The 27,546-nt window shown below is 40.2% G+C and overlaps 1 protein-coding gene across 4 annotated transcripts in view; it reads left to right on the plus strand.

Annotated features, from left to right (window-relative positions):
- The window catches only part of ARAP2 (ArfGAP with RhoGAP domain, ankyrin repeat and PH domain 2), a 179,100-nt gene that overhangs the window by 33,302 nt on the left and 118,252 nt on the right, over window positions 1-27,546 (plus strand). For all 4 annotated transcript variants that reach the window (XM_066279125.1, XM_066279123.1, XM_066279126.1 and 1 more), the window contains exons 7-8: window positions 11,969-12,038; window positions 18,291-18,411. In XM_066279125.1, coding sequence (XP_066135222.1) covers window positions 11,969-12,038; window positions 18,291-18,411 — 191 coding nt within the window. The remainder of the gene's footprint in view (window positions 1-11,968; window positions 12,039-18,290; window positions 18,412-27,546) is intronic.

Here is a 27,546-nt window from a genome sequence, read left to right on the forward strand (position 1 = left end):
AAGGAGCAGGAGCCCTCTTCATGGACCTTTGCACTTACTCTTTCTGTCTGCAGTGCACGTACCCCGAGAGCAGCAGGACTCGTACTCTGCATCCCTTGGGTTCTTGGTAGAATGTCTCCTTGGCATTGGGCCCTGAAGACAATACGTATTTAAAGTTGTCACTGCCCCTCCCCCACCACCTCATTACTCCCTTAGTTACTTCAGTTTTCTCTGTGGGGCTTTCTCCTAGATGATTTATCTGTGTCATACACGCTCCCTGGGGACAGCATCTATATTGGCTTTTGTTTTGCTTACTGCAGTCTCTTCAGTAGCTCAAATGTTGCCAGGCATGTGGTAGTTGATCTTAATATTTGTTGAATGGGATCGGTAAAAAAAAAACTAGCGTTAGACATAATTTTTTTTCTCGAAACTTTTTAAAAAACCGCTAGTTTTACTCATTTATGGGAACTTTGTGAACTCTGACCACTATCGTGGTTGAAAATCTGCAGGTGCCATTGATGACTGGTATACACTCCTGGAGCAGTGGGCTTGATGACTCTCCGTGTTCTTTTTACAATTTTGTTTCCTCCATAAAGACTCGTACGTGTGTTGTCAAAGCACAGTTTAAAAATTATAGCCACAGTCAGTTATTCTTCTCCAAATATTGTTTGAAACTGTTCTCAGGTGTGACGTTAAACAAAATAATCAAATTCATAATCTGGATTTAATTCACATGATTGAGTATCTATTTGCTTTGGAAATGGAAACGCCAGTTTTGAATTAATGAACAGTATGGGAAAACCACCCAGTATTTAGTAAGATAATAATTGTACAACTAAAGAAATACTGAAACATTTCCAGTTGTGATCCAAGTGTGAAATTTATTTAGGTATTTGAATGATCTAATTTTAATGTAGCCTGATACTATTGGTTTACAAAATTGTATGGAAGAAACTTGGCAAAAAATGTTGAACTTGGGTCTGTATTTAGGGTTTCAAATAGGGCAAGCAGATGAAAAACTTAATAAATGGTACCAGTTTTTAAAAAAAACTCACTGAGTTATGAGGCTAAAAATACCCCAAATCTGTCCCCTTCCCCTTTTCTAGCTGTAACTAATTTTTAAAAAGCTCAATAATTTTAGCAAGTGTGAATAGGTAGTCATATGAGAGGTTGGATATAATTTATTTCAACATTTTCTGACTATGTAACTCAGAGGAAGAACCCTGTGAGTTGCTGTAAAGAAAGGAGAACATGGTGTCGTGTCTGCTTCCCTTGTGGGAGGTGCACATGTTGAAATAACTAAGAATATCTGCAATAAGGAAACACTTTTGACTTTAACTTGCTGATTTCTGAAGATGGTTGTGTGTTCAGCATAATCCACTGAGCATTTTTATAAAAACTGAGGAATTTCTATTTTACTGACAAGATGTTTTAGACTTTATTTCTTACTCAGCCAAGGTCTCTTTCTAAAAAAATATTAAAATGTTTTAGTCATGGAGAATCATTGTGTGGTTATGTGAGCCTGCTGGGCAAGGAGCAGCATAGGTAAATGCCGTACTTGAATCTTCCCACAACCACATCAGAATGACAGCTAAAGTACAGAAGAGCCGTTGTGTAGAGCCACCTGAAATCTAGCTGAGAGGAAGTCCTACACGTAGGGACTTAAAGAAGTCACATTAAGACTGGGTCTCCTGGCACAGCAGCTCCTCCACTGTAGTTGCCACTGGTCCTCATGGATTGTGTTGGCCTGGGTGTCAATTCCTCCCAATGATGCCAACAGCAGTCAAGGCTCAGCTACAATGGGACAGTGCACACAGCCCACACAGGGGCGCACCTGGAGCCCAGCTCAGGTGGCTGGGGAGGCTGTGCCATGGGCCCTGTAGGACACCTACTACCACTCTACAAAGTGTGGAAGACATAGCAGCTCTACCTAATACATAGAGACAAACAGGAGGAACCACCCAAACTGCAGGAGACATAAAAACATGTCCCAGTTGAAAAGGACAGGAGAAATCCCCAGAAAAAGAACTAAATGAAATGGAAGCAAGCAAACTACCAGCTACAGACTTGAAAACAACGGTTATAAGAATACTCAAGGAACTTAGAACTTCAACTGTGTAAAAAAGGACATGGAAGCCATAAAAAAAGTCAGAAGTGGAGGATACACTAACTGAAATGAGGAATAATTTATAGGGATTCAACGATAAAGCGGATGACGCTGAGAGTCGAATCAGTGATCTGGAACATAAGGAAGCAAAAACGCCCTGTGAGACAGCACAAAGGAAGAAGAATCTGAAAAATCAAAACCGAACCAAAACCATGAAGACAGTGTAAGAAATCTCTGGGACAACCTCAAGAGTACCAACATTCTCATCAGGGGGTGCCAGAAGGAGAGGAGAGAGCAAGAAATTGAAAACCTATTTGAAAAAATAATGATAGAAAACTTTCCTAACCTGGTTAAGGAAATAGACATAAAGTCCAGGAAGTGCAGAGAGTCCCAAACAAAATGAACCTAAAGAGGCCCAAACTAAGACATATCATAAGTAAAGTGCCAGTGATGAAAGACAGAGAGAGAATCTTAAAAGCAACAAGAGAAAAGCAGTTAGTTACCGACAAGGGAGCTCCCATAAGACTGATTTCTCACCACAAACTTCGTAGGCCAGAAGGGACTGACACGAAATATTCTGAGTGGTTTAAAGTGAAGACCTACCAAGAATCGAAGGACAAAGAGCTTCCTAGATAGGAGAAAATTAAAGGAGTTCATTGCCATCAAACCAGTATTACATGAAATATTATAGGGTTTTTTTTTTTAAGAAGAAGGAATAAAAAGGTAAAAATTATGAACAATAAAATGCAATAATTACATATCTATCAAAAATTGAATCTAAAAACAAAAGAAACAAACAAGCAGAACAGAAACAGACTCAAGACACAGAGAACATTTTGACGGTTGCCAGAGGGGAGGGGCATCGGAAGGATGGGTAAAAACAGGGAAGAGATGAAGAGGAACAAAATGGCTGTTATAGAACAGTCGTGGGGATGGAAAGCACAGCGTCGGGAATACAGTCAATAATGTTCTCATAACTATGTATGGTGTCAGGTCGGTGCGAGATTTATCAGGATGATCATTTAGTATGTTAGATAATGTCTAATCACTGGGGTGTCACCTGAATCTAAAATAATGTATGTCAATGATAATTGAAAAAGAAAAAAATGAGTTGAAAAAGATGAAATGTACCTATAATTCTATAGGATTATGTAAACAAGGCAGGTGAATCTATATAGTAAAGCACATTAGTCTCTTCTTAGGTAGCTTTTAAAATGATTGAGAGGTATGCTTGTGATGATTTAAGTACTATGATTAATAAAAGTGATAAATTGGACTTAGTGTCTTTGAGGTTCATTTCAGTTGGGTACTATTTATAGACGACAACTTCGTAGCCGCTGCTACCTTAAATTATTATTGTTGGTTAGCATGCTTGTTTGATTTTTGGGATTTTTTTTTTTAAGCTATAAGATGAAATCTTTACAAAGAATTCTGTCTCCTAGGAATGATATTAAACAGAAATACCTATGTGAGCGCTTCATGAATAGAGATTTAATTGTTTGTATATGTGTTGTTGTTAAAAAGGAATTTTAAAGATACACAATTTTGAGACAATAAAAACTGGCACCAGGTGGTGAGGCTGTATTTATGAAAGCAGTTGAAATTTTACACCACCTGCCCTACCAGAGCTCAAGGGAAGAGTTTGTAGAAATCCGTTCAATAACACTGCACAAGCCTTATAAACTATTCTAAAAAAGCTTCTTAAAGAAATGTTTCCCTTCAGAACTCTAAAAACAAAATAGGACAAAACCTAGGCTAATATGTTTCTTGTTCGCTTTACCTTTTTTCCTGAAGGAATTCTGAAGGACTTGACAAAATTGAACTTACATATAAAATGGGTATAGGTCAAATGTTATTGCTGCCTAAAGGGATGTCCAGGATGTTTTGCTATAAAATGTGCTCGATTTGGGTTTGAGAGGTGGTTAAGTGCACAGACTGCCTGCGTTAGATTCACAGTTAGTCTCTTTACCATTTGTGTGGTGTGGGCACATTATTAAACCTATCGGTGCCTCTGTGCCTTCCTCTGTAAAACGGGAATAATAATATTCCTTATCTAGCATGAATGAATGAATATTTGTATATGGCTTGCAACAGTATCTAGAGCAAAGCACTCTGTGTTTGCTATTTTTGTTACCAAAATTATCCTGCCAAATAAATAGTTAATTAGTTAATGCTTTATTATATCTTCTCTGTGATAGAATTCATTATTATTTTATCTAATTTTTGTTGTATGATAGGAATGACATTGCATTTCACACCTTGTGGGGGTTTTTTTGTTTTGTTTTGTTTACTAATCAAATGTAGAGGAAAGGCATAACTTACACCAGAGAAAATGTTTAAGGGACTTTAGCAACCTCCAATTGTGTGAAGTAGATTAATTTTACATAATTCCAGTGGAATTAGTTGTGTGCTATCTAATAGAATTTTATAAATACATGAGAGGAATATTTAACCCTTGCTCAGAAAAGGTGCTTCTTAAAAATTTTGTATTCACCAATATTTATTGATTTAAAATTGTATGTTGACATTTAGAAACATTCTTTTAAAGCTTTCTCTTTATTCAATTGAGATTTTGATTAATTTGTAGGGTTTACCAGTATTAAATCAAGGTTTTTATTAGGTAAACGATAATATTGTGAAAAAGGATCTAAATTTAAGTTCTTTAATTAACTAGTTATTAGAATGTGGTATTGAAGTTTACATGGAGAAAATAGGTAATTGAATGTTGACATATTCAATGAGCAAAATAGGTTGTTTATATAAATTTAGTTTTAGAAACATCTTCAACTGATTAATGTGTTTGAAATAGGAAAGTATCTGTCCCAGTAGAGCCCAAGCTCTAAGTCAGTCAGATATCCCAGATTGACTTCCCTGCACAGTGGGACACTCCTGCTTAACAGCAGGGCTGTCAGCCTCTTGCAAGTCTACTCTTGAGGTGGCTGTGAGGATTCTATTTATTGATACTGAGATCAGTTGTCACTGGAAGAAAGACACGACTGACATACAAGTTAGTTGCAAGAATCGCACAGGCAGTTTATTACTCACAAATTCTTTTGGTGTGCCTGGGCACAGCTTAAGGGGGCCCCGTCGGCGTGCTCCTCTGAGCTGTCCTTGGTCTGAGCGGGGTGGAGACGGTCCATGTTCAAGGTTGGAGTCTGGGAAACTTCCACAGCAGGGTGGCCCCTTAGCTTTAGTACCTTTTCTGGCCAGCGCCTTCTAAAAGGTGTCAATCTACAGGATTATCATCTCAACCCATCTTTTAACAGGTGTCAATTTACAGGATGATCATGTCAAACCACCTTTTTTGGGAGTTCCTCACAGGGAGCCCTTTTTATGTTAATCTACCGAATGGTCACATCAAGCCACTTTTAAGGTGGTCCTAGGGAAGCTTCTTGTTTATGTTAACCTACAGAGTTGTCACATCAAGCCACTTTTTATCTACATATAACTTCACACACACACTAACTGGGCCCTGCACAAAAGGCAGCGTCTGCCTATCGTCTCTGTACACACTAGATTAATTCCTACCCAGATGGCATAACCTTATTCACTCAGCTTAATGGCTTTTAATACTATATTCTAACTTCTATATATCTTCCATATTCTTCAATATTTATATCTATTTAATTACTATAACGTATTAGTGTAACAGTATCAAATGAGTACATTTTAAAGAATATATTTAAAAAGAAAATGTATTTTAAAATTACATTGAAATGTCCATAACTTTACATTTTCCGTGGTATCTAATTCTTCTTTAATAATGAGGTAGTTTTACAAAGTTTTTATATGGTCATATAAAAATCTGATTTTTAGTATTTTAAAAAAACACAAATAATGAAATTGAAGGTAAAGTGTTTTAGTGGTATTTATTTTCTCTGTATATAAAATGAAAATTGAAGCATTTTTTTTTTTCTAAAGCTGGAAACGGGGAGAGACAGTCAGACACACTCCCGCATGCGCCTGACCGGGATCCACCAGGGGCTATGCTCTGCCCACCAGGGGGCGATGCTCTGTCCCTCCGGGGCTTAGCTCTGCTGCGACTAGAGCCACTCTAGTGCCTGGGGCAGAGGCCAAGGAGCCATCCCCAGCGCCCGGGCTATTTTTGCTCCAATGGAGCCTTGGCTGTGGGAGGGGAAGAGAGAGACAGAGAGGAAGGAGAGGGAGAGGGGTGGAGAAGCAAATGGGCGCTTCTCCTATGTGCCCTGGCCGGGAATCGAACCCGGGTCCTCCGCACGCCAGGCCGACGCTCTACCGCTGAGCCAACCGGCCAGGGCGAAGCATTTTTCATTGAAAAATATACAGTGGTCCCTAATCTATCGTGGGGGTTAAGTCCCAGGAACCCGTGATAGGCAAAAATCCATGAAATAGCAACCTTATATTTATTTTATTATTTATATATAAGGTCTACCGGAAAGTTCTGTCCGTTTCTATCACAAGTTTTGACACGTAAGCACGTTTATTTGGCGCATGTGTGCCTCTCTATTTTTATCACTTAGTGTATACATACTGACATAGCAAATTAACTAAAACAAAATTGACACACTATGTGTGAAGCGATAGTGTACCCATGGCTACTGATAAAGTTCATTTATGCCACTGTAATTTTTACGAATTTCAACAAGGAAGAAATACTGCAGAAGCATGTCTGTCGCATCCACCATATTCCCTGGACTTAGCACCCTCCACTATCACTTGTTTTTGTCCTTACAAAAGTTTTTGAAAAGCAAAAAATTCAAAAATGAGGAAGATATCAAACAAGCACTGGTTCAATTTTTTGCATCAAAAGACAAAACATTTTTCAAAAATAGGATATACAAATTGCCCTCACGCTGGCAAGAAATCATTAATAATAATGGCAATTATATTATTTAATAAAGTTTACTGATGGTAAGAAAAATTTGTATTTTGTTTTATTCCAAAAATGGACAGAACTTTCGGTAGACCTTATATATTTTAAGGTTTTATAAACCCTTCCCACATTCTTATAAACCTTTCCCACACTGTTATTAACCTTTCCCCCATTTTTATAAACACTTCCTAATGCTCTTAAACACTTTCCACACTCTTAAACCTACGTAATTTTAACAGCATATAAAATTCTATATGGGTACTCATCAGTGAATATACAGTAATATTCTTTTAATACATTTTAATAATTATATTTTATATTTTTTTCAATTTTTTAGGCTAGAAAATGCTTATTTTACTGCAAAAATAATTAAAATAATAAATACATAAAAACACCTATATACTGCAAAATCCCGTGATATAGCAAAAAGTCCTCAGTACAAAATTAGATATATACAATTTAAAAATCCGCGGTATAGTGAGACCGCAAAAAATGAACTGCACTATGATGAGGAGTGACTATTCATTAAATATTTGTAAAGCTCAATTTACATTCTAAGAACAGTAGCAGCTGCCGGTTTTAAAACAGGAAAATTTAACAGTTAGTGCTGCCTGATACCACTTGAGAGCCAGAGATTGAATATTTATGGACCCTTTATTTTGTTGGCCTGCAATCTGGGGAGATGGGGTGTATGGCCAGTGGCTGCTGTGGGTGTAAGGTATTTTTCCCTGCCGAGGAAGAAGGAAGGGGCCGGAGCCACGAAGTGTGGAATAGTAAAAGGCTTTATTGAGTACAGCGCTTCCCGCCTGACCAGGTTCCCTGGCCCCAGGGACAGAGGCTACGGAAGTCATGTAGGATGACCCCCGTGGAGGATATTTAAAGGGTCCAGTCTAGGGTGGTTGAGCTGATATGACATGGTGAAATCTCACTGGCTGACTGACAGTCGCTCTTTTCCCAAGGACTCCTGGGAATTTTCTTTTGGCGCGCTTGGTTGTGGGTGGCTCTAGCCAAAGTTTCTGGGTCTGAGTTCCTCATGTGACCTTCCCCATTGCTGACCACCCCACAGTGGCCATGCAGGTTCTTACTGGATTCGGGCAAATGGTAAAGGAACTGTGGAGTCAGAAAAGGTGGGCCATTCCATTTATTAGAGTCTCTTAAGGGTGGACGAGCAAACAGGCAGGGCTCCCGAGGCCTTCAGCATTCCGGACTCACTCGGAATAATGGGCCCCCACCAGCCTCAGGACCCCCAGCCAAACAGGCCAGGTGGAAATCCGGGCTCCCAAACCCGACTTGGTCTCTGGTTCCTTAACCCGGCCTCACACTTTGAACTCACCCTCCAGACTCTCTCTCTCCCGCTGCACTCCCTAGCCAGAACAGACTGGGGTAAAAGACTCCTTCTCCAGCAAATAGTCGCCCCCCTCCCCCCCAACGGTGGTGGCAGGCAACTGGCAATTTGCAGTCTGCCACCCTGAGGGCAAGCACCGCAGGCTTCTACAGACTGTACACTCCTCCTGCTGCTCCTACCAGTGAGCAAATCTAAAAGCATTTGTTTACCCAACAGGGGTTTACACTCCCAAATCATCTCAACTCCCTATCCCCAGTCACCATTTTTATAAGGGGAGGGAAAAGGGAGGTAAGGGTTTTGGGATTTCAAGGGGGAGGCAGTCAGAGCAGGCATCCAGTCCTTGGAGCACAAAGGCTTTGCTTGCAGTCCCCTGGGGCACAGCAGTCTATATCTTGTCACGTAGGCCTGACAAAGGTGAATCTCTCTCAGATCTTGTCAAGTCATGTAGGCAGACATCCCAGTTCCTGGAACAAAGCTATTACCTGCATTAACCATGATGCACTGACCCTAACTAAAGCTGCCATTACTCAAGCTAAAGTGTAAACTCTTTAACGACTATCAGTTTTACATTGATCAACAAATTGATTCTATATTCAAGTATCTAAATATCTATCATGGGAGATAAGATGAAGTAAACAAATATATAATTATAAAATCTGTGAGGTCTGATTACAGAAATGGAGTAAGAGACCAAGGGAGCCCATAAGGGTCTCTCTGGTAGTCAGGGATGGCTAACTTGGAGAGAATGACTTTTAAGTGGCCATCCCAAGGTTATGGAACCATCTGTATAATTATGTCATTCATTCAACGAATTCTTCTTTTTAGTGCCCTATTTGTGTCTGTGTTAGTTGCTGATCATACATTAGATAATGAAACGTTCTTGAACTTTGTCCTTGTAAAGCATAATGGCTGGTATGAGACAGATAGCTCGTAGACAAGTATATATACAGTATATAATGGGAGATTGTGTTAAGAGCTATGAGGAAAAGGAGATGCTGCTTTGAAGGGAAATAACATTGTGATCTGCTTTGAATTGGCTTATCAGGGGAAGATTATCTGTGTAGGTGGTTATAGTTGAAACCTGGAAAGATAAAGATTAATTATCAAAGGGATTTGGGAGATAACCAAAGGATCCAAGGCCTTTATTGCCTGTCCATGTTGATGACTTTTGTAATAAAATAGAAGATTCTAAGTTACTGAGCTTTACCACCATTCACAATGTGAGGCAGGTGGGGCTCAAAACAAATCTTGGTTTACAGAACTACTGTTGAGATCCTGTGGGAAGTTATGTTTTAACCTTCATTTAAGTATGAAAGAGATGGCCTGACCAGGTGGCGCAGTGGATAGAGCGTCAGACTGGGATGTGGAGGACCCAGGTTCGAGACCCCAAGGTTGCCAGCTTGAGCACGGGCTCATTTGGTTTGAGCAAAGCTTGGATCCAAGGTCGCTGGCTTGAGCAAGGGGTTACTCGATCTGCTGAAGGCTCATGGTCAAGGCACATATGAGAAAGCAATCAATGAGCAACTAAGGTGTCGCAACGAAAAACTGATGATTGATGCTTCTCATCTCTCTCCATTCCTGTCTGTCTGTCCCTGTCTATTCCTCTCTCTGTCTCTGTAAAATAAAATAAAATAAAAAATAAGTATGACAGAGATGAACATGATGTGCATACAGAGTGATTTTGTTCAATGCATTATTATTTTGTGATTGCTTAATATTTCTTTACTTTTTAATTTGAGTGCTTGGATTGGTGAAAGAAGTAGAAACAAAGTTAAGGAAACCCATTGTAGGACCAAGAGAAGTTAAGAAGCAGAAAGATCAGGGAATCTAGACAGAGGGATGGGAAGTTAGTTGTAGTTTTATGATTTTAAGGCCTTTACATGTTTTTATTACTTCATAATTTAGTGCTTATATGTGGGAATGTTGTCTGCGCTGATGAACTTTGAAACTTCTCATTTGCTCTGATTTTCTCTGATTTGATCGTAAGCAGAATACACTGACTGAGGGTCAGTGTAGAAAGATTGTTGAGTAATCCATGTGTGTCCCTCAGGAACAAGCCCAGAAGAAAAATTCTCCACATTCTGAAGTTTTTTACTATCTTTAAATCTTCTGAAAACCACAGAAGGTTATGCCAGTTCCTTATCTTAACATGTCAGAGCACAGCAAAGGGAAAAGATAGCTGGTTTTTTTTACCTTTTTATCTAGAAGTGGCTTTTTTAAAAAAATGTAGTTTTTGTATCTGTATTTTAAAGGCTAAAAGTGACCAGGTCATAGCAATCCACACAGAGAGACGGATAGAGGGTGGGATATTCAAAACCTGTAGGATTGTTTGTCTTTAGGAAAAGGAACTAAAAGCAGAGCAAAAAAGTCCCAGTAGAAATGGTTGTGGCCTGACCTGTGGTGGCACAGTGGATAAAGTGTCAACCTGGAAACGCTGAGGTTGCCGGTTCAAAACCCTGGGCTTGCCTGGTCAAGGCACATATGGGAGTTGATGCTTCCTGCTCCTCCCCCCTTCTCTCTCTCTCTTTCTCTCTCTTCCCTCTCTATAGTGAATAAATAAAATCTTTGAAAAAAATATAAAGAAATGGTTGTTTACTTTTCCCTTCTATAGCCAGAAGAAGTTCCTTCTCTTTTAAGCCTAACTAGGAAACATATGATTACATTATCTGCTTTATTTCTCACGTTAGTAACTATTTTGAATGGCATTTGTCTTTAATGATTCTTTTTCCAAAAAATATTAATGTTTCCATGAAATTTGGATGATTGTAAATGATTATTTAGACAGGACCTTTTCAGCTTAGGCAATCATAATTAAATAATTTCTCTATGTAAACTTCATTGACAAATTTTGTTATTTTAACAAAATATTATTTATTCATCTCCAAAGCAAAAATTAAGGTAAAGTATATAAATGTTTCAAGCTTACTGAGTGATGAAAGTTATATTATCTTAATTAAAGAATTATTCCCGGCCCTGGCCGGTTGGCTCAGCGGTAGAGCGTCGGCCTAGCGTGCGGAGGACCCGGGTTCGATTCCCGGCCAGGGCACACAGGAGAAGCACCCATTTGCTTCTCCACCCCTCCGCCGCGCTTTCCTTTCTGTCTCTCTCTTCCCCTCCCGCAGCCAAGGCTCCATTGGAGCAAAGATGGCCCGGGCACTGGAGATGGCTCTGTGGCCTCTGCCTCAGGCGCTAGAGTGGCTCTGGTCGCAACATGGCGACGCCCAGGATGGGCAGAGCATCGCCCCTTGGTGGGCAGAGCGTCGCCCCATGGTGGGCGTGCCGGGTGGATCCCGGTCGGGCGCATGCGGGAGTCTGTCTGACTGTCTCTCCCTGTTTCCAGCTTCAGAAAAATGAAAAAAAAAAAAAAAAAAGAATTATTCCCATTAAGGGAAATGGAGTGTGTTTGACAAAACTTTGTTTTGCACTCAACGTTACAAATGTGCATGACAGCAGTTAACAGTGTCATTGTTTTAAGTACCTGTGTCAGCTGATTAGAAAGTGTCATCATATAAAGTTTTTCTCTTTGTGTACCATTGCCAAAATTGTACATTGTCACATAGCCTATTGTTTTCTGCACTGTTGAACAGGAAATGGGAATGTACTCAGCGCAGTTATGTTACAAATGTATTTAAAATTCAAGTTCATGATACTTAAATATAAAATAACAATTTCACATGTTTCACAGAAAACGCATGTTCCAGAAGAGATGGGTGAAATTTGATGGCCTTAGCCTTTCTTATTACAACAACGAGAAGGTAAGTACACTTTACAGCACGGGGAGTCAACCTTTTTATACCTACCGCCCACTTTTGTATCTCTGTTAGCAGTAAAATTTTCTAACCGCCCACCGGTTCCACAGTAATGGTGATTTATAAAGTAGGAAAGTAACTTTACTTTATAAAATTTATAAAGCAGAGTTACAGCAAGTTAAAACATATAATAATAATTACTTACCAAGTACTTTATGTCGATTTTCGCTAAGTTTGGCAGAATAAATCTTTATAAAACAACTTACTATAGTTAATCTATCTTTTTATTTATACTTTGTTTGCTCCGATACCGCCCACCATGAAAGCTGGAACGCCCTCTAGTGGGCGGTAGGGACCAGGTTGACTACCACTGCTTTACAGTTTTCAAGTATTGCTTTGCGCATGCTAAGTGTTCTTCAGTAAACTAAGAAAGTGGTATTTGTGTTTAAGACCCTGAGTTGGATTATCACATGAAAAGAATTTTAGTGGGGTAAAACTTACTCTTTTCATAATAATTTAACCTCACACACAAAATGGGAAGTTCTAAAAAACGTAGTCCATAATTATTTATGGACTATCTTTACAGCCTACAGGAATTGTTATGAGCCATATTCAAATCCATAGGAAAATGCCTTTATCCTAGAAAGCACTAAGAAACGTTTGCAGAACAGCACGGTAGGGAATGGCAGAGCAAAGAGCGGCTGCTCAGTGTTCTGGAAGGCTTGTGGAAGAACCAAGGAAGACTTTTTGCATTAGATTTCATTTGCCATGGGTCTTGAAAATGCAATGTGCGTGCATAAAGAAACCAGAGAAATGTTTGTGCATAGGAAAACTAGAGGGCACAGGACTCAATAGCAGAGAGAACAATGAGATGCTCAGATGGGCAATCCATTCTACCATGTAAGTACAATAGTTTTCTCTGATTGAAGAATAGAGTAGGTTAAGGAGACTTGTAACTGAGGACCCTCTGTATATATATTTACACAAACGCACCATTCAATAATGCAGAAACTGAAGTTATTAACAATGGTCAAATTTAAGTAGAAGGTATATAGAAGTTCATTGTGCTAATATTTCAATTTCTTTGTGTTTGAAAATTAATTCCCTTAAGATGGAACTAATAAATATACCATATTTTAGTTAATTATAATCAGGTAATTTTATCATCTAAACTATATAAATTCTTTTAACATACTCACATTTAACCACATTCTCTTATTTATATTTTATAATCTAACACTATTTTTTCATTTTTTAGAGATTTCCCCTGCCTAATATTGGTGATATTTGTGGCTTAAATAGAGATTTATGTTCCTCTCCATGTACCGATTCCTCTTTGCTGCAGGGCAGAGGAGTAAATGCTTTTAGACAGAAAATAACACACACTACACTAAGAATAACAGAAAGTTTAGGGAAGTGTTAGTTGTTTGGTTTCACTTTGCGGGGATCCGGATAAAGCATCAAAATAGGTTTATACATACCTCCTGGAAGTTTGCAAGCTAGTGGGATGCATATTTTTAATAGCTGATTTTCTGCCTTAGCGACGGTTTTTAGTTTGCTTGTGTATTTGAATGTCGAGACAGTTTCTATGCCTCGGGAGGCTGCAGCGTGGTCTCTGTATCTGATGGTGTCTGACCCCTAGTTTTCTTCAGCACCTGTGCCCTTCTCTGGTGTGACTGAAAGGAGGACGGCAGCTATTCAGGGACGAGGCAGGCTGCCATGCCATGAAGCCGTGTGGTTGGTATCATCATCACCATCGGGGAGAGAGGATTTCTAGTATGTGTGTCCACCCACCCGTATTCATGCTGTCCTTCAAAAGCTCATCTCAAGTGCAGCAAGGGAATGATTGCTTATCACATCTTTAAATATTGATGCAATAAAATTAATGCAACCTTGGCTTGAAATTGGAATCAGAAGTTCACGTTAAAGTGAATTATTACAAATCCTTTTGCTTAACACCAAATTAAAAAAAAAATTCAAATGGTTGTTTTCTGTAGTGTTTTTCCCCTTTGACTATTTAGATGGTTGGGTTTATCTTGGCAAAAAAAACAAAACACTGGATTGGGTTTTTTCTAAAAAGAGACATAGTTTTTGTTGTGACTCTTCTGAGAAAAGAGGTAGCCTGGGAAGAAGGTATTTCAAGGCCAGTAAACAGAAGACATGGGGCCGTCATGGCTCCTGTGTGGGCTGGCGGAGCTTCTGGTGGTCACGTGCTCTGAGTGGGTGGGGTCAGTGTTTACCCTGGGGCTCTGGCAGTGGAGTTTTAGGAGGCAGTGGGCAGCGGTTCCCGTTTCCCAGGTTTTCCTCCATTTTCCTCAGCGCTGCTCACTCCTGTCCCTGCCAGGACTTCTCATTGTATTACTGACAATGGCAACATCCTAATAGCCTGGATATTTTATCACCTGCCAAGAAATCTGCCTCACCCCCATTCTCACTCAGCTGTGGGCAAAGTTGCCCTGTGGTCGTTTCATTGTCTGAAAGTGGTAGATAAATGACAAACTTGACCCAGATATCTGTGTGTTACAGGCTCAAGGGATGCTGTAAAATTTCTTTCCTTAAGGAAAATTTTACACTCTGAAAAACATAGTCATTTTGAGCCTATTGTCATTGAGCTGCTTTTTTCCCCACCATATTGTTTTTATCGAGTGTTGTTAGAAGAGAAACATAAAATCAACTCTGCAGTGTTCAAAATTGTGAGGTTTATCTTGTAATTATCTCATGATAGATTACAGATGAGCCTTAGAGAAACTACAACTTACTGAGGTTAAAGTCACACAGTATTTAGCATGTTAAGTACATTTTAATAACTTCTGGAGAATTCCTTTTCTGTTACTGTTCTCTAACTACTTGCTTGTTAAGTATAATTTCATTATTATAGACAGGGGAGGTGAGTTGCTGTTTTTTTAAGGACTGCGTTTTTTAATCTCTTTTCAAGAGACCCAGAGGGAGGAAGGAAAAATCTCCTTTTTTAAATTTCTGGGTTTTTTCTGCAATGCTACTTGATTTTTCACTACTGAAAAAAGGGGTTAATGGTAAAATTTTATTCAAAATTTAGTTCATTATCTCACTAGAAATATAATTTTATGATAGAAATATAATTTTATAAGCTCCTCTAATTCTTAGGCAAACTAAAATTTGAGAATGGATAAAGTGTAAATAAATGTTTTTGGACATTCTAGATTTTTGACTGTGGAGTCTCAGCCACTTAGAGCCGGAAAGGCCCTTACACTGCCCCCAAGGGTGCTGTGCCCACCCTTCCCCAAGGCTTCGGTCCCCTTACAGCGGGAGACCTTCTCTCCCTCCTGTCCTTGCGGAGCACACAGTGACCTCCTGGTGCCATTGCAACCCACCTGCGTTAGTTGGCTTTCCTCTGTAGGGCCAGTTGTTCCGTTTATTTCTTTGCAGTGACCTTTCTGAGCAGTGTCTGGATACACTGGGAACGCGAACATGTCCTTTCCTGTTTTCCTCGCCATGGTTTTGCTCTTTCCTCTTGACCTTCCTAGCCGCCGCACTCCATCAACATCATGTGCGAACTTCGGGACCCATCTTGTTACCCTCCCCCCATGAATCTTTTATTTTCTCCACCTGTGACATGGGAACAAGATGCCAGCGCAGTTTAGAGGGAATGAGTTGAAAGTAGGGAGGCAGCTCAGGAGCATGGCGGGAACTCAGGCGTTCAGTTACCAGTCAGAGACCACCGAGGCCAGAGAAGGAATTTAGAAAAAGGTGAAAAACCAGCTGTCAGAGTTTGGTTTAATTGTGATGGATTGGACATAGATTTCATTTATTCAAAAAAGTTTATACAATACTGCTTTTGTGAAAGGTAGTAAGGAAAATGCACATGTGACCCACAGTCTATTTGGGAAGACGGTATTAACCAAATGATCAGTGCGAGTATAAACATCATCATTTACATTATATTTAGTGATCGCTCTAAAAGAAAAGCGCAGGTTGCTGTTGGCTTGAGTGAGGGTATCATCCGCCTGGGTGACGATCCCGGACTGAGAGGACGTGGGTCAGCAAGGCTTTCTGCAGGAACACCTCTGTGCCGAAATGGGGGAGTTGTAGAGGCATCCCTAACTGTGTGGAGTCGGGTATGAGAAGCATTTCCCGAGAAATAAGTCAGACAGAAAAAGTTAACGATATGATTTCACTCCTATGTGGGATGTAAAATGGAAAGCAACAGATGAACAAACAGAAACGGGTGGATACAGACCATAGTGAGGTGGTTACCAGAGGGAAAAGGGGGTGGAGGTGTAGGAGAGGGTAAATGGGGTCAAATACATGGTGACAGCAGGAGATTTGACTTTGGTGGTGAGCATACAGTGCAGCAACATACAGATGATGTGTCATAGAATTGTACTCTTGGAAACTGTAATTTTATTAACCAATGTCACCCTGATGGATTTAATTTTAAAAAATTCCTTGTAGAATAATCAGAGTATGCAAAGACACTAGATTGGGTAGAAACACAGTAGATTTAGGGGACCTCAAGAAGGTTAATGTTACTGTAACTCAGTGGTCCCCAACCTTTTTTGGGCCACGGACTGGTTTAATGTCAGAAAATATTTTCACACACCGGCCTTTAGGGTGAGACGGATAAATGTATCACGTGACTGAGACAAGCGTCAAGAGTGAGTCTTAGACGGATGTAACAGGAGGGACTCTGGTCATTTTTAAAAAATAAAACATTGTTCAGACTTAAATATAAATAAAACGGAAATAATGTAAGTTATTTATTCTTTCTCTGCAGACCGGTACCAAATGGCCCACAGACCGGAACCGGTCCGTGGGCCCCGGGGGTTGGGGACCACTGCTGTAAAGGGTCAAGGAGTGGCTGGTAACAAGTTGATACTGTTGCCGCAGAGAGATTCTTAAATTATGTGGTTGCAAAAGGTTAGCACAGATCAAAGACTATTCTATTTAAGATGGGCTGACTAGAAGAGTCATGTTTTAATGGGCGTATAGAGAGGGAGGAGGAAACGTTTTCAGAAGTGAATTGAGTTTTAAAATTTGAGGTGCTGATGGGACAGTTAGGTGCACCATTGATGACTCGAAACAGGGAGTGGAGTTGACTGAAATGGCTAAGGAGGGAAGGGCAGATTTTAGAATTCTCCGTGGAAAATTGGTAGTTAAAATAGCAAGAAGGCATTTTTTTTTTTCCTTAGGCAGGGAAGACTTTTTAAAAAATGGAAAATAACAAGAAGAATAAGTTACTTTGTAATGACTCTTCTCCTTTTTCTATGAGGATGCCCACTCGTCCTCCTAAATCACCCTTGAAATGGACACGGGAAGGGATGGGAGGTTGGGCACAGGCTGTGGAGGAGGAGAAACTGTTGAAGGACTAAGGGATGTCAAGATAGTACAGTGCTTTCTCAGCTAGCCGAGGGCCATGTCGCTGCTCCTTAACTGACTGCTCCTTACCTATCTGCTGTGTGAGGCAGTTTACTGCTGGGAGGAATAGGAACTTGACACTTGTTCTCTGCATGAAATGGTCTAGTGCCTCCTTCTCCTGAGTTTCTTTCTAGCGCAGGGCCCTGTCAACATTATACCCTTAGTAAATAGTTGAATTTGTGGGGGTGGTTAGTATGCCAAATGGTTCGGGAGAGTCCGGGAAAATGAAGACAGACTTACCAAGGAGTCTTAAGAATGATTTCCTTGAGTAAAATTTTCATCTTTATATATCAGTTGCAAATAGCCACATCCGTTATTTTTCATTCTTTTGTCCTTGAGGAATAAAAATTAATGTGATGCAGTTGTGAGATTGCGATTATTATCATCAGGGCATTGAGTAATATGGTTAATTGATATAATCCAAAAATCTGGTTTCTTAGATTTATTCTTACTGTCCTAAACAGCAGTCATTTTGAAATGATTCAGTTACAGTACCTGGTATGGCCAGCAGATGCCAGCAAACACCATATAATTATTTTGACCGACTTGTTTTAAAGAACATACTGCTGTTTTTGGAACTCATACATATATTGCTAGTCTAGTACAATTGTTTGTATTTGATTCTGTGCCTTTTAATTCCAGATGAGGACATTTTACTTGAAAGGAGCATTTAATATTTTCTTTTCTGGGGGTATTGTGTGTGAGGATAGGAACTATGCCTTTGTTATTTTAAACAGACTGAAATCGTGAAAGAGAAGTGCTTGTAAATGTTATGCCTTTTTTTTTCTTTTTTAAAAATAAGATCAAGAAAATTTCATTTTAATGTATCTTCTTTTGTGTATCTTTTTTCTCTAACCAATGCAGGAGAAGTATTCAAAGGGAATAATTCCCCTTTCTGCGATATCTACAGTCCGAGTTCAAGGAGACAACAAATTTGAGGTTGTTACAACACAAAGAACTTTTGTTTTTAGAGTAGAGAAAGAAGGTAAGATTATTTCTTTGTCCCTAAAAAACACTTGCAAACATTCAGCAATTTCTGACCAGACACTGAGTCAGATAAGCTAGAAATGTCAAGAAAGATTTAAATATGTTACTTTGAAATAATTTACATTTTATATGATTTTTTTTGAATGCTATAAACAGGTGATCAGTCATTTGTTCACTATTCCTGCATGTAACTAATACTCAGTGAGTATCTACAAAGTGTCAAGGACTCTTCTAAATTCGGGTATACAGCAGTGAAAAAATATAGGCAGAATCTTGGCTCTTATGGAGCTACCTTTTAGCTGTTGTTTCAGTTTTGCAAAATTGTTATCATTCTAACTATTAAAAGGTTAATTTCATGGAAGTTGGCATAGGGCAGGTTTTTAACTGAATACACAGGCCCAGTAATCATACTAACAGATTTAAAGCGTCTTTTATTTTTCTTGAATCTTTTCACCTCCATCATTTGCTATAGGTCACTTGCTGGTGATAACTGATCTAAAGATTTTGGTTTAGGGATGGAGTTAAACCTTTAAATCTTCTCCAACTTTTTGGGTGGGGGAGAGGGAGGGAGAACCACTGGAGTTATGGTAAATGTTTTCTATAATGTGTTTTGCCAAATTATCTCATTACTATAAACCTTACTACATTAAATAATATAGGTAAGGTCATCTTCATTAATTAAATAGGAGTTTAATAACTTATTTTAAAGCCCACTTTTAATATAGAGTATAATTCAACTTGATTTTTAAAAGTAGTTTTACTTCTTGTTATTTAATTATTTGGATAATGCTGATATGGAAAACGTACTGAATACTCGGTTTGTGCCAATCGAAATGCTTTATTTTCACAATTTTATGAGGTAGGTAGGAATTGCAGTTATTATTCCATTTGACACATACGAGCATTCACCTTTTATAAACTACAGCATTAACTGATACGGGGCAATATTTATCTTTTTAAAACTACTAGATTCCCAGAACATATGCTTAGGCATGGCACATGGAAAACATAGAATAAATAATATATATTCCTAGAAAGCTTCCTATACTGCTTAGGATAATCAGTAAATGAGTAAGTCCCAGCTGCTATTGACGCTGGAGCAGCTTTTGTCAAATAATGAATCACTACCCACTTGTGAGATCAACTTAGTGGTTTCTGATGAACAGAAAAAAAAGAAATCCCCCCAAACATAAAAAAGAATAAAAACTAGCAAAGTACATCACTGCTAGTAAGTGTAAATATTGTGTTGTGAAATGTACCAGTGTGTATATTACACATGTGTAATGTAGAAAGTGTATCATACTGGCTATTAAAAACATGTTGAGAGGTTTAGCCTAGAGCGGGGATTGATACAACATGTCATGCAGCCTAACCCTGGCTCCCTGCCTGTGGTAAATACAATCTTATTAGAACACAACCACTCTCATTCATTTACTGTGGTACCTTGACATACAAACAGACCAACATACGAATTTTCTTAAGAAATGAGCTGTGACTCGGTCCATATTTTCGTTCGAGATTCGAGCAAAATTCTGAGGTACGAGTTGTGAGTAAGTTTTTGTGGTTCCATTTTAAGTAAAGAAAGTGCAGTTTTAGTTTTGTTTAAAGTAAAGAAAATGCAGTTTTAGTTTACATTTAGTGTTAAGAAAGTGCAGTTTTAGTTTACGTGTCCACAGTGCCTGCATCCCTTCCTCCCTCCCTCCTCCTCCGCCATTCACCTCCGTTAGCCACACTCATCTGACTCCAAGGTAAGAATACAGTACTAAATGACACTTTTTTCTTTTATTTCATATATTTTGTCATGCATTGGTAAAGTATACATGTGTGTTTCTTAATTAAAAATGTCTTTTTTCATAATTTAGGATGGTTTGGGGATGTTTCACAGGGCTGAATGGATTAAATCTATTTCAGCTATTTTAAATGGGAGGAATTTGTTTGATATACGAGCTCAGTTACAGAACGAATTAAATTCGTATCTCAAGGTACCACTGTATGTCTTATCGTTGGCTGTTTTGTGCCTCAGTGGCAGTATTGAGTGGTTACAGCACAGAGTGTATAATTGGGATACCGTCCAACCCTTAACAGAAAGTACATTTCCCAACCCCTATCCTAGAGCATTTTATGTAGACTTGCTTATGTGAGAAGCCACTTCTTATGATTCATTGCCTAAAATTCAGAAAGTTAGGATACCACAGTGTAATTCTCAATACGGAACTTGTGTTTGAAATCACAGTTTTCTTTTAGGCTATTTGTTAAAACACATGGCATTGCTACTGTTGAGTGGCTGCCATGGTGATCTTTCCTTCTGCTGTGGTGCCCCCTGTCCCAAAGGTGACTGCTTGTTTCTGTGAGGGGCTTATCACCTTGCCCTTGGCCTCGCACAGTGAATTTCACATATGCCACACGGCCTGCATTTGACGACATACATACTAAATCAAGTTTCCAAACTGTGTGAAAATCTGCTGTAGCCGTATTCACTTGCTGCAGTTATAAGTTAAACAGACACATTTTATTTAAGAAGAATGTATGAGCCCGCATGTTTAAAAAGTATGTGTTTACCATGGACCATTAAATACATTTGTGATACACGTTCACTTTTGTGGTGTCAACTTAGTATAAGAATGTCATAGACTTTGGTATACATTATTTGTTAAATAAGTCTTAGGTCTTTAATTTTGAAAGCACGAAAATACAGCTTTATTGAAAATGGAGACTGTTCACAGGAAATTACTGAATAATTTTCATTGAAAGTCCTTTTTACACAGTCACAACTCACATTTTTAATGATGAGTGGATGTAGAGATGTGTGTATGTATTTGTGTGTATACATACATGTAAATGGTATATGTGTCTCCATATATCTAGTATGGAACTTCCAACAAAATACTAAATATGTTTTATTAAGTGATTTTATTTTAGGAACTGAGATATCGGTCATATGAAATATGGTTTATTAAAATATTTGACTTAATGAACTTTAAGCCAAATTAAATCTATCTTTGATCTGTTCATCATACAAGACCAAAGTATAGAACAGAAAGGGGAAATGGTTTTCTATCCCAACAGAGATGAATTCTTCATATTTGGCAGAAAGCTTCTGAATGACCTGTATACAGCAGCTCCCCTCTGTCTCCCCTGAATCCAGTGCCTCTAGTTTCTAACTGCTCGGAGCCCACTGCTAACCAGGATGACAGCGTGGCGTCTCTGCCCCATGCATTTTCAAAGGCTTCAATTCCCCAGGTTGCCTAGTGCATTATAGTTATTCTTTTAGTTGAAAGTGAATTATATTGAAATAACATTTTTAAAGTGCTCTTCTTCATATAGAAAATTTAGTCTTGACTTTTTTTAAAAAATTATTTATTCATTTTAGAGAGGAGAGGGAGAGACAGAGAGAGAAAGAGAGAGAGAAAGAGAGAGGAGAGACAGAGAGAGAGAAGGGGGGGAGGAGCTGGAAGCATCAACTCCCATATGTGCCTTGGCCAGGCAAGCCCAGGGTTTCGAACCGGCAACCTCAGCATTTCCAGGTCGATGCTTTATCCATTGCACCACCACAGGTCAGGCCTAGTCTTGACTTTTTTGTCCTCAAGCAGAACCATGAGAATTGGTCATAACAGCTAATGCTTTCTTCATTTATTCTGTATTCCCTGACACATTGGAGTCACACATGCAGATTTGTGACTTCAAGAAGCAGGTGACAGCTCTGGCCCATTGGCTCAGCGGTAGAGCATTGGCCTGGCATGTGGAAGTCCCAGGTTCGATTCCCGGCCAGGGCACACAGGAGAAGCACTGATCTGCTTCTCCACCCTTGCCCCTCTTCTACCTCTCTATCTCTTCCCCTCCCGCAGCCAAGGCTCCATTGGAGCAAAGTTGGCTCAGGTGCTGAGGACAGCTCCATGGCCTCGGCCTCAGGTGCTAGCATGGCTCTGGTTGCAACAGAGCAACGCCCCAGATGGGCAGAGCGTCGTCTCCTGGTGGGAATGCCGGGTGGATCCTAGTCAGGCGCATGCGGGAGTCTGTCTCTCTGCCTTCCTGCTTCTTACTTCAGAAAAATACAAAACAAAATAAAACAAAAAGAAGCAGGTGATGTGTAAGTGGGCGGTTCTCCTAGTTGAAAGAGGCCTTAAGAATTCTGAGTGGTCAGTCCCCTCCCCAGGTCCCAGACCTTTTCCAGCGCTGGCTCTCAGCGGCAGGTCCATGTTCCTATTCAGGTCAGCTAATGCCGGACTCCTGGCACACAGGCAAGTGTGTCATTTTTTTCAACCATGTTTCTAGACAACAACATACAGCCCTCCAGTAGCAACTGTGATACACCAAAGCTTTTTCTTTTTTTCTTTTTTTCTTTTTTAAAGAACTTGGGATAAAATAAAAACAAAGTCCCTTTAGTTGTGTCTGGGCAAGTAGACTTACGTGTTTTGAAAGCATCAATGTTTTAGAAGACACGGAACATTTATTACTTGGAAGAACAGCCAGAGGGATGGAGAGTTCTCTGTAGTACCTGTTGATAGACGTTTCATAATGCAATAGCCCATAGACTGTGGAGTCATTTTTCTGCCTTTACCTCTCTCATATATCACATCCAGTTCATCAGCAAATCCTATCACTTTGACTTTGGAAATGTGTCTGTGTTCAGACCAGTTCTCAGCACCTGCACGGCTCCCTGCTCTAAAGCAAGCCGCCACGTCTGTCTGCGTCTACGGCAGCCATATTTTCAATACAGTGTGTTCGAGCGATTGTCCAACAAGAAAGTCAGATCGTGTCAGTCCGCTTCAGATGCCCCGTTGTCTTTCCATCTCACTGAGAATCAAGTACTTCCGATGTCTAAAATCCCCTCCACGGTCCAGCTTGGTCTCTCTGTCCTTGTCTCCTGTGCCCTCCCTCACTCACCACATTTCAGCTGCAGGGACCTTTTTATTCTGACCTTGCCAAACCTGCCCTTGCTTTGGGGTCATAATGCTTGCTGCTTTTTTATTTTATTTTTAATCTCGGAATGCTCTTCTTCCAGCCTCCTCTTCACTCGCTCCTTTACTCTCCCTTCCTTTAGACTTTTGCTCAACCATCACCTTCTTAGTAGGCTTTTTCTGTTACTATAGGTATAATATAGCACTTCCTGTGTTCCTCATCTCATTCTTTGTTTTATCCTAGAGCGCTTGTCACTGTGTAATATACTTTCCTATGTTGTATCCTCTTTTCACAAGGATGTAGCCGATAGGAGAGGAAGGCCATGATCCGTCTCGTTCACTTTTCCATTCTTGGTACTCAGAATAGGCACTCAGTAAATATTTGTGTGAAAGAATAGTTATTGATTTCAAGAACAACCCTGGTGTGCTAGTTGGGTACAATCTCTAAAATCAATTATGGGTTATATTGAGGGATTTTTAAATATTCTTTATCATACCAGGTTATATCAAAAGTAAGGATCCATCTAAACTTGGTTAGGTTCTGTTATTGATCTGTCACACAGATCTTGCACAGTAGTAATACCTAATGTAATCGATCCTTTGTTACTAATATTTATTATGTCTTCTGCCAAATCAAGAGGTCCAGAGAATATTAAGTCTCTCCAGTTGATTTTTTAAAACATTTCCTGTTTGAGTCTTATACCATTGTTGGCATGACCGAACATGTCAAGAAATGAGAAATGATATGAGATTTGAGGGGATTGATCTTACATTTTATTTACTTTCTAGCATAATCATAGGAAAGTGGTCATTTTGTTTCCCCTTCTCCTCCCCTTTTTTTTCTTCAATCTGAAATATGTATTCTACTTTGAGCAAAGCCATATGTAGATCAGAGAATGTTCTCAGAAGGAATGTGGTGCATAGACAATAAATATTTGTTATTGGAAAAAATAAAAGTACCTCAGTGAGGCCCTGACTGGTTGGCTCAGTGGTATCCAGTATGTGGACATCCAGGGTTGGAGTCCCAGTCAGGGGACACAGGAGAGAGGCCATCTGCTTCTCTACCCTTCCCCATTTCCCTTCTCTCTATCTCTCTCTTCCCCTCCCACAGCTATGGCTGGGTTGAAGCAAGTTGGCCCTGGGCGCTGAGGATGGCTCCATGGCCTGGCCTCAGGCATTAAAATAGCTCAGTTGCCAAGCAATGGAGCAACAGCCCCAGATAGGCAGAGCATCACCTGGTAGGGGGTTTTCCCAGTGGGTCCCGGTCAAGGCACATGTAGGAGTCTGTCTCTTTGTCTTCCTGCTTCTCACTTAAGAAAAATTATATATATATATATTTAATATATAGTACCTCGATGTGAAAAGCAGGCAAAAGCTAGCATAGCATCTAACTTTACCCAAGACACTTTGCCCAAAGGAAGAATCATTATCTGTTTTTGAAATTGTGACTTATCAGAGCATATTCCCCATGTCTAAGGATGCACACATTGTATGGCCAGATACCAAGTACAACTTGTGATCTATTATATTGTTTTGAATTATCTATATCATTGTTTATCTCCATTGGCATAAGTTATTGTGAATAAACTGAATGTTACTATTAATTTCTAATCTTCTTCATGACTGTTTATTTCCTATTAGTGGACAAGGCCCTGAGGGTCTAGATAATTCTTTTTCTCTTTTACTTAGAAGGTAGGAAGCAGAGAAGTGGACTTCTGCATGTGCCCTGACTGGGATCCACCCAGCAAGCCTACTAGGGGGCGATGCTCTGTCCTTTAGGGCATTGCTCCATTGCTCAGCAACCGAGCTATTTCTTTTAGTGCCTGAGACTGAGGCCATGGAGCCATCCTCAGCGTCTGGAGCCAACTCATCTTAATCGAGACATGGCTGCTGGAGAGGGGGAGAGACAGAGAGAGAGAGAGAGAGAGAGAGAGAGAGAGAAGTGAGAGGGGGAGGGGTAGAGAAGCAGATGGGTACCTCTCCTGTGTGCCCTGATTGGGAATTGAACCCAGGACCTCTACATGCCAGGATGACGCTCTACCACTGAATCAACTGGTCAAGGCCTATCCTTCAATTTTAAATGATAGCTTTGCTGGGTAGAATAATCTTGGTTGTAGGTTTCTTGCTTTACACCACTTTGAATATTTCTTGCAAATCCCTTCTGGCCTGCAAAATTTGTGTTGAGAAATCAGCTGACAGTCTTATGGAAGTTCCCTTGTATGTAGCAAACTGCTTTTCTCGTTGCTTTTAAGATTCTCTCTTTGTCTTTAACCTTTGGGATTTTAATGATGATTTATCTTCATGTGAGCTTCTTTGGGTTCATTTTGTTTGGGACTTTCTGCACTTCCTAGACTTGTATATCTATTTTCTTCACAGGTTAAGAAAGTACTCTGTTATTTTTTTCAACTGGGTTTTTCATTTCTTGCTCTCTCTCTCTCATCTTCTTTCAGCACCTCCATGGTGTGAGTGTTGGTATGCTTGAATTTGTCCCAGAGGCTCTTTATACTCTCCCATTTTGGGGGGGGGGGGATTTTTTTTTTAATGTTATTTTGATGGGGGTGTATTTTACTTCTGTATATACCAAATCGCTGATTTGATTCTTGGCTTCATCTGCTCTACTTTTGGTATCCTGTACATTATTCTTCATTTCAGTTAGTGTAGCCTTTATTTCTGACTGGATTATTTTTATGGTTTCCATGTCCTTTTTTATGCTGTTGAAGTTTTCATTAATTTTGTTGAGCATCCTTATAACCATTGTTTTGAGCTATTCATCTTGTACAGTGGTCAGCAAACAACAGCTCGTGAGTCACATGCAGTCTTTGGCCCCTTGAATGTGGCTCTTCCACAAAATACCATGTGCAAGTGCTACCTCGATAAGGAATGTACCTACCTATATAGTTTGAGTTTAAAAAATTTGACTCTCAAAAGAAATTTCAGTCGTTGTACTGTTGATATTTGGCTCTGCTGACTAATGAGTTTGCCGACCACTGATCTAGTAGATTGCCTTGTCTCTATTTTGTACAGTTATTTTTGTAGTTTTGTTTTGTTTTTTTCATCTGCGTGAGGCATGCCTCTTCGTCTCCTCATTTTGGCAGCCTTCTGTGTTGTTTCTGTGTGTCGGGTAGAGCAGCTATGTCTCCTGGACTCCCCATGGCAGCCTTCTGTGTTGTTTCTGTGTGTCGAGTAGAGCAGCTATGTCTCCTGGACTCCCCATGGCAGCCTTCTGTGTTGTTTCTATGTGTAGGGTAGAGCAGCTATGTCTCCTGGACTTCCCATGGCATCCTTCTGTGTTGTTTCTGTGTGTCGGGTAGAGCAGCTATATCTCCTGGACTCCCCATGGCAGTCTTCTGTGTTGTTTCTCTGTGTTGGGTAGAGCAGCTATGTCTCCTGGACTCCCCATGGCAGCCTTCTGTGTTGTTTCTGTGTGTCGGGTAGAGCAGCTATGTCTCCTGGACTCCCCATGGCAGCCTTCTGTGTTATTTCTGTGTGTCAGGTAGAGCAGCTATGTCTCCTGGACTCCCCATGGCAGCCTTCTGTGTTGTTTCTGTGTGTCGGGTAGAGCAGCTATGTGTCCTGGACTTCCCATGGCAGCCTTCTGTGTTGTTTCTGTGTGTCGGGTAGAGCAGCTATGTCTCCTGGACTCCCCATGGCAGCCTTCTGTGTTGTTTCTGTGTGTCGGGTAGAGCAGCTATGTCTCCTGGACTCCCCATGGCAGCCTTCTGTGTTGTTTCTGTGTGTCGGGTAGAGCAGCTATGTCTCCTGGACTCCCCATGGCAGCCTTCTGTGTTGTTTCTATGTGTCGGGTAGAGCAGCTATGTGTCCTGGACTTCCCATGGCAGCCTTCTGTGTTGTTTCTATGTGTCGGATAGAGCAGCTATGTCTCCTGGACTCCCCATGGCAGCCTTCTGTGTTGTTTCTGTGTGTCGGGTAGAGCAGCTATGTCTCCTGGACTCCCCATGGCAGCCTTCTGTGTTGTTTCTATGTGTTGGGTAGCGCAGCTATGTCTCCTGGACTCCCCATGGCAGCCTTCTGTGTTGTTTCTGTGTGTCGGGTAGAGCAGCTATGTCTCCTGGACTCCCCATGGCAGCCTTCTGTGTTGTTTCTATGTGTTGGGTAGCGCAGCTATGTCTCCTGGACTCCCCATGGCAGCCTTCTGTGTTGTTTCTATGTGTTGGGTAGCGCAGCTATGTCTCCTGGACTCCCCATGGCAGCCTTCTGTGTTGTTTCTATGTGTT

The sequence above is a fragment of the Saccopteryx bilineata genome, chromosome 5, assembly GCF_036850765.1.
Source record: "Saccopteryx bilineata isolate mSacBil1 chromosome 5, mSacBil1_pri_phased_curated, whole genome shotgun sequence".
NCBI classification, from domain to species: domain Eukaryota; kingdom Metazoa; phylum Chordata; class Mammalia; order Chiroptera; family Emballonuridae; genus Saccopteryx; species Saccopteryx bilineata.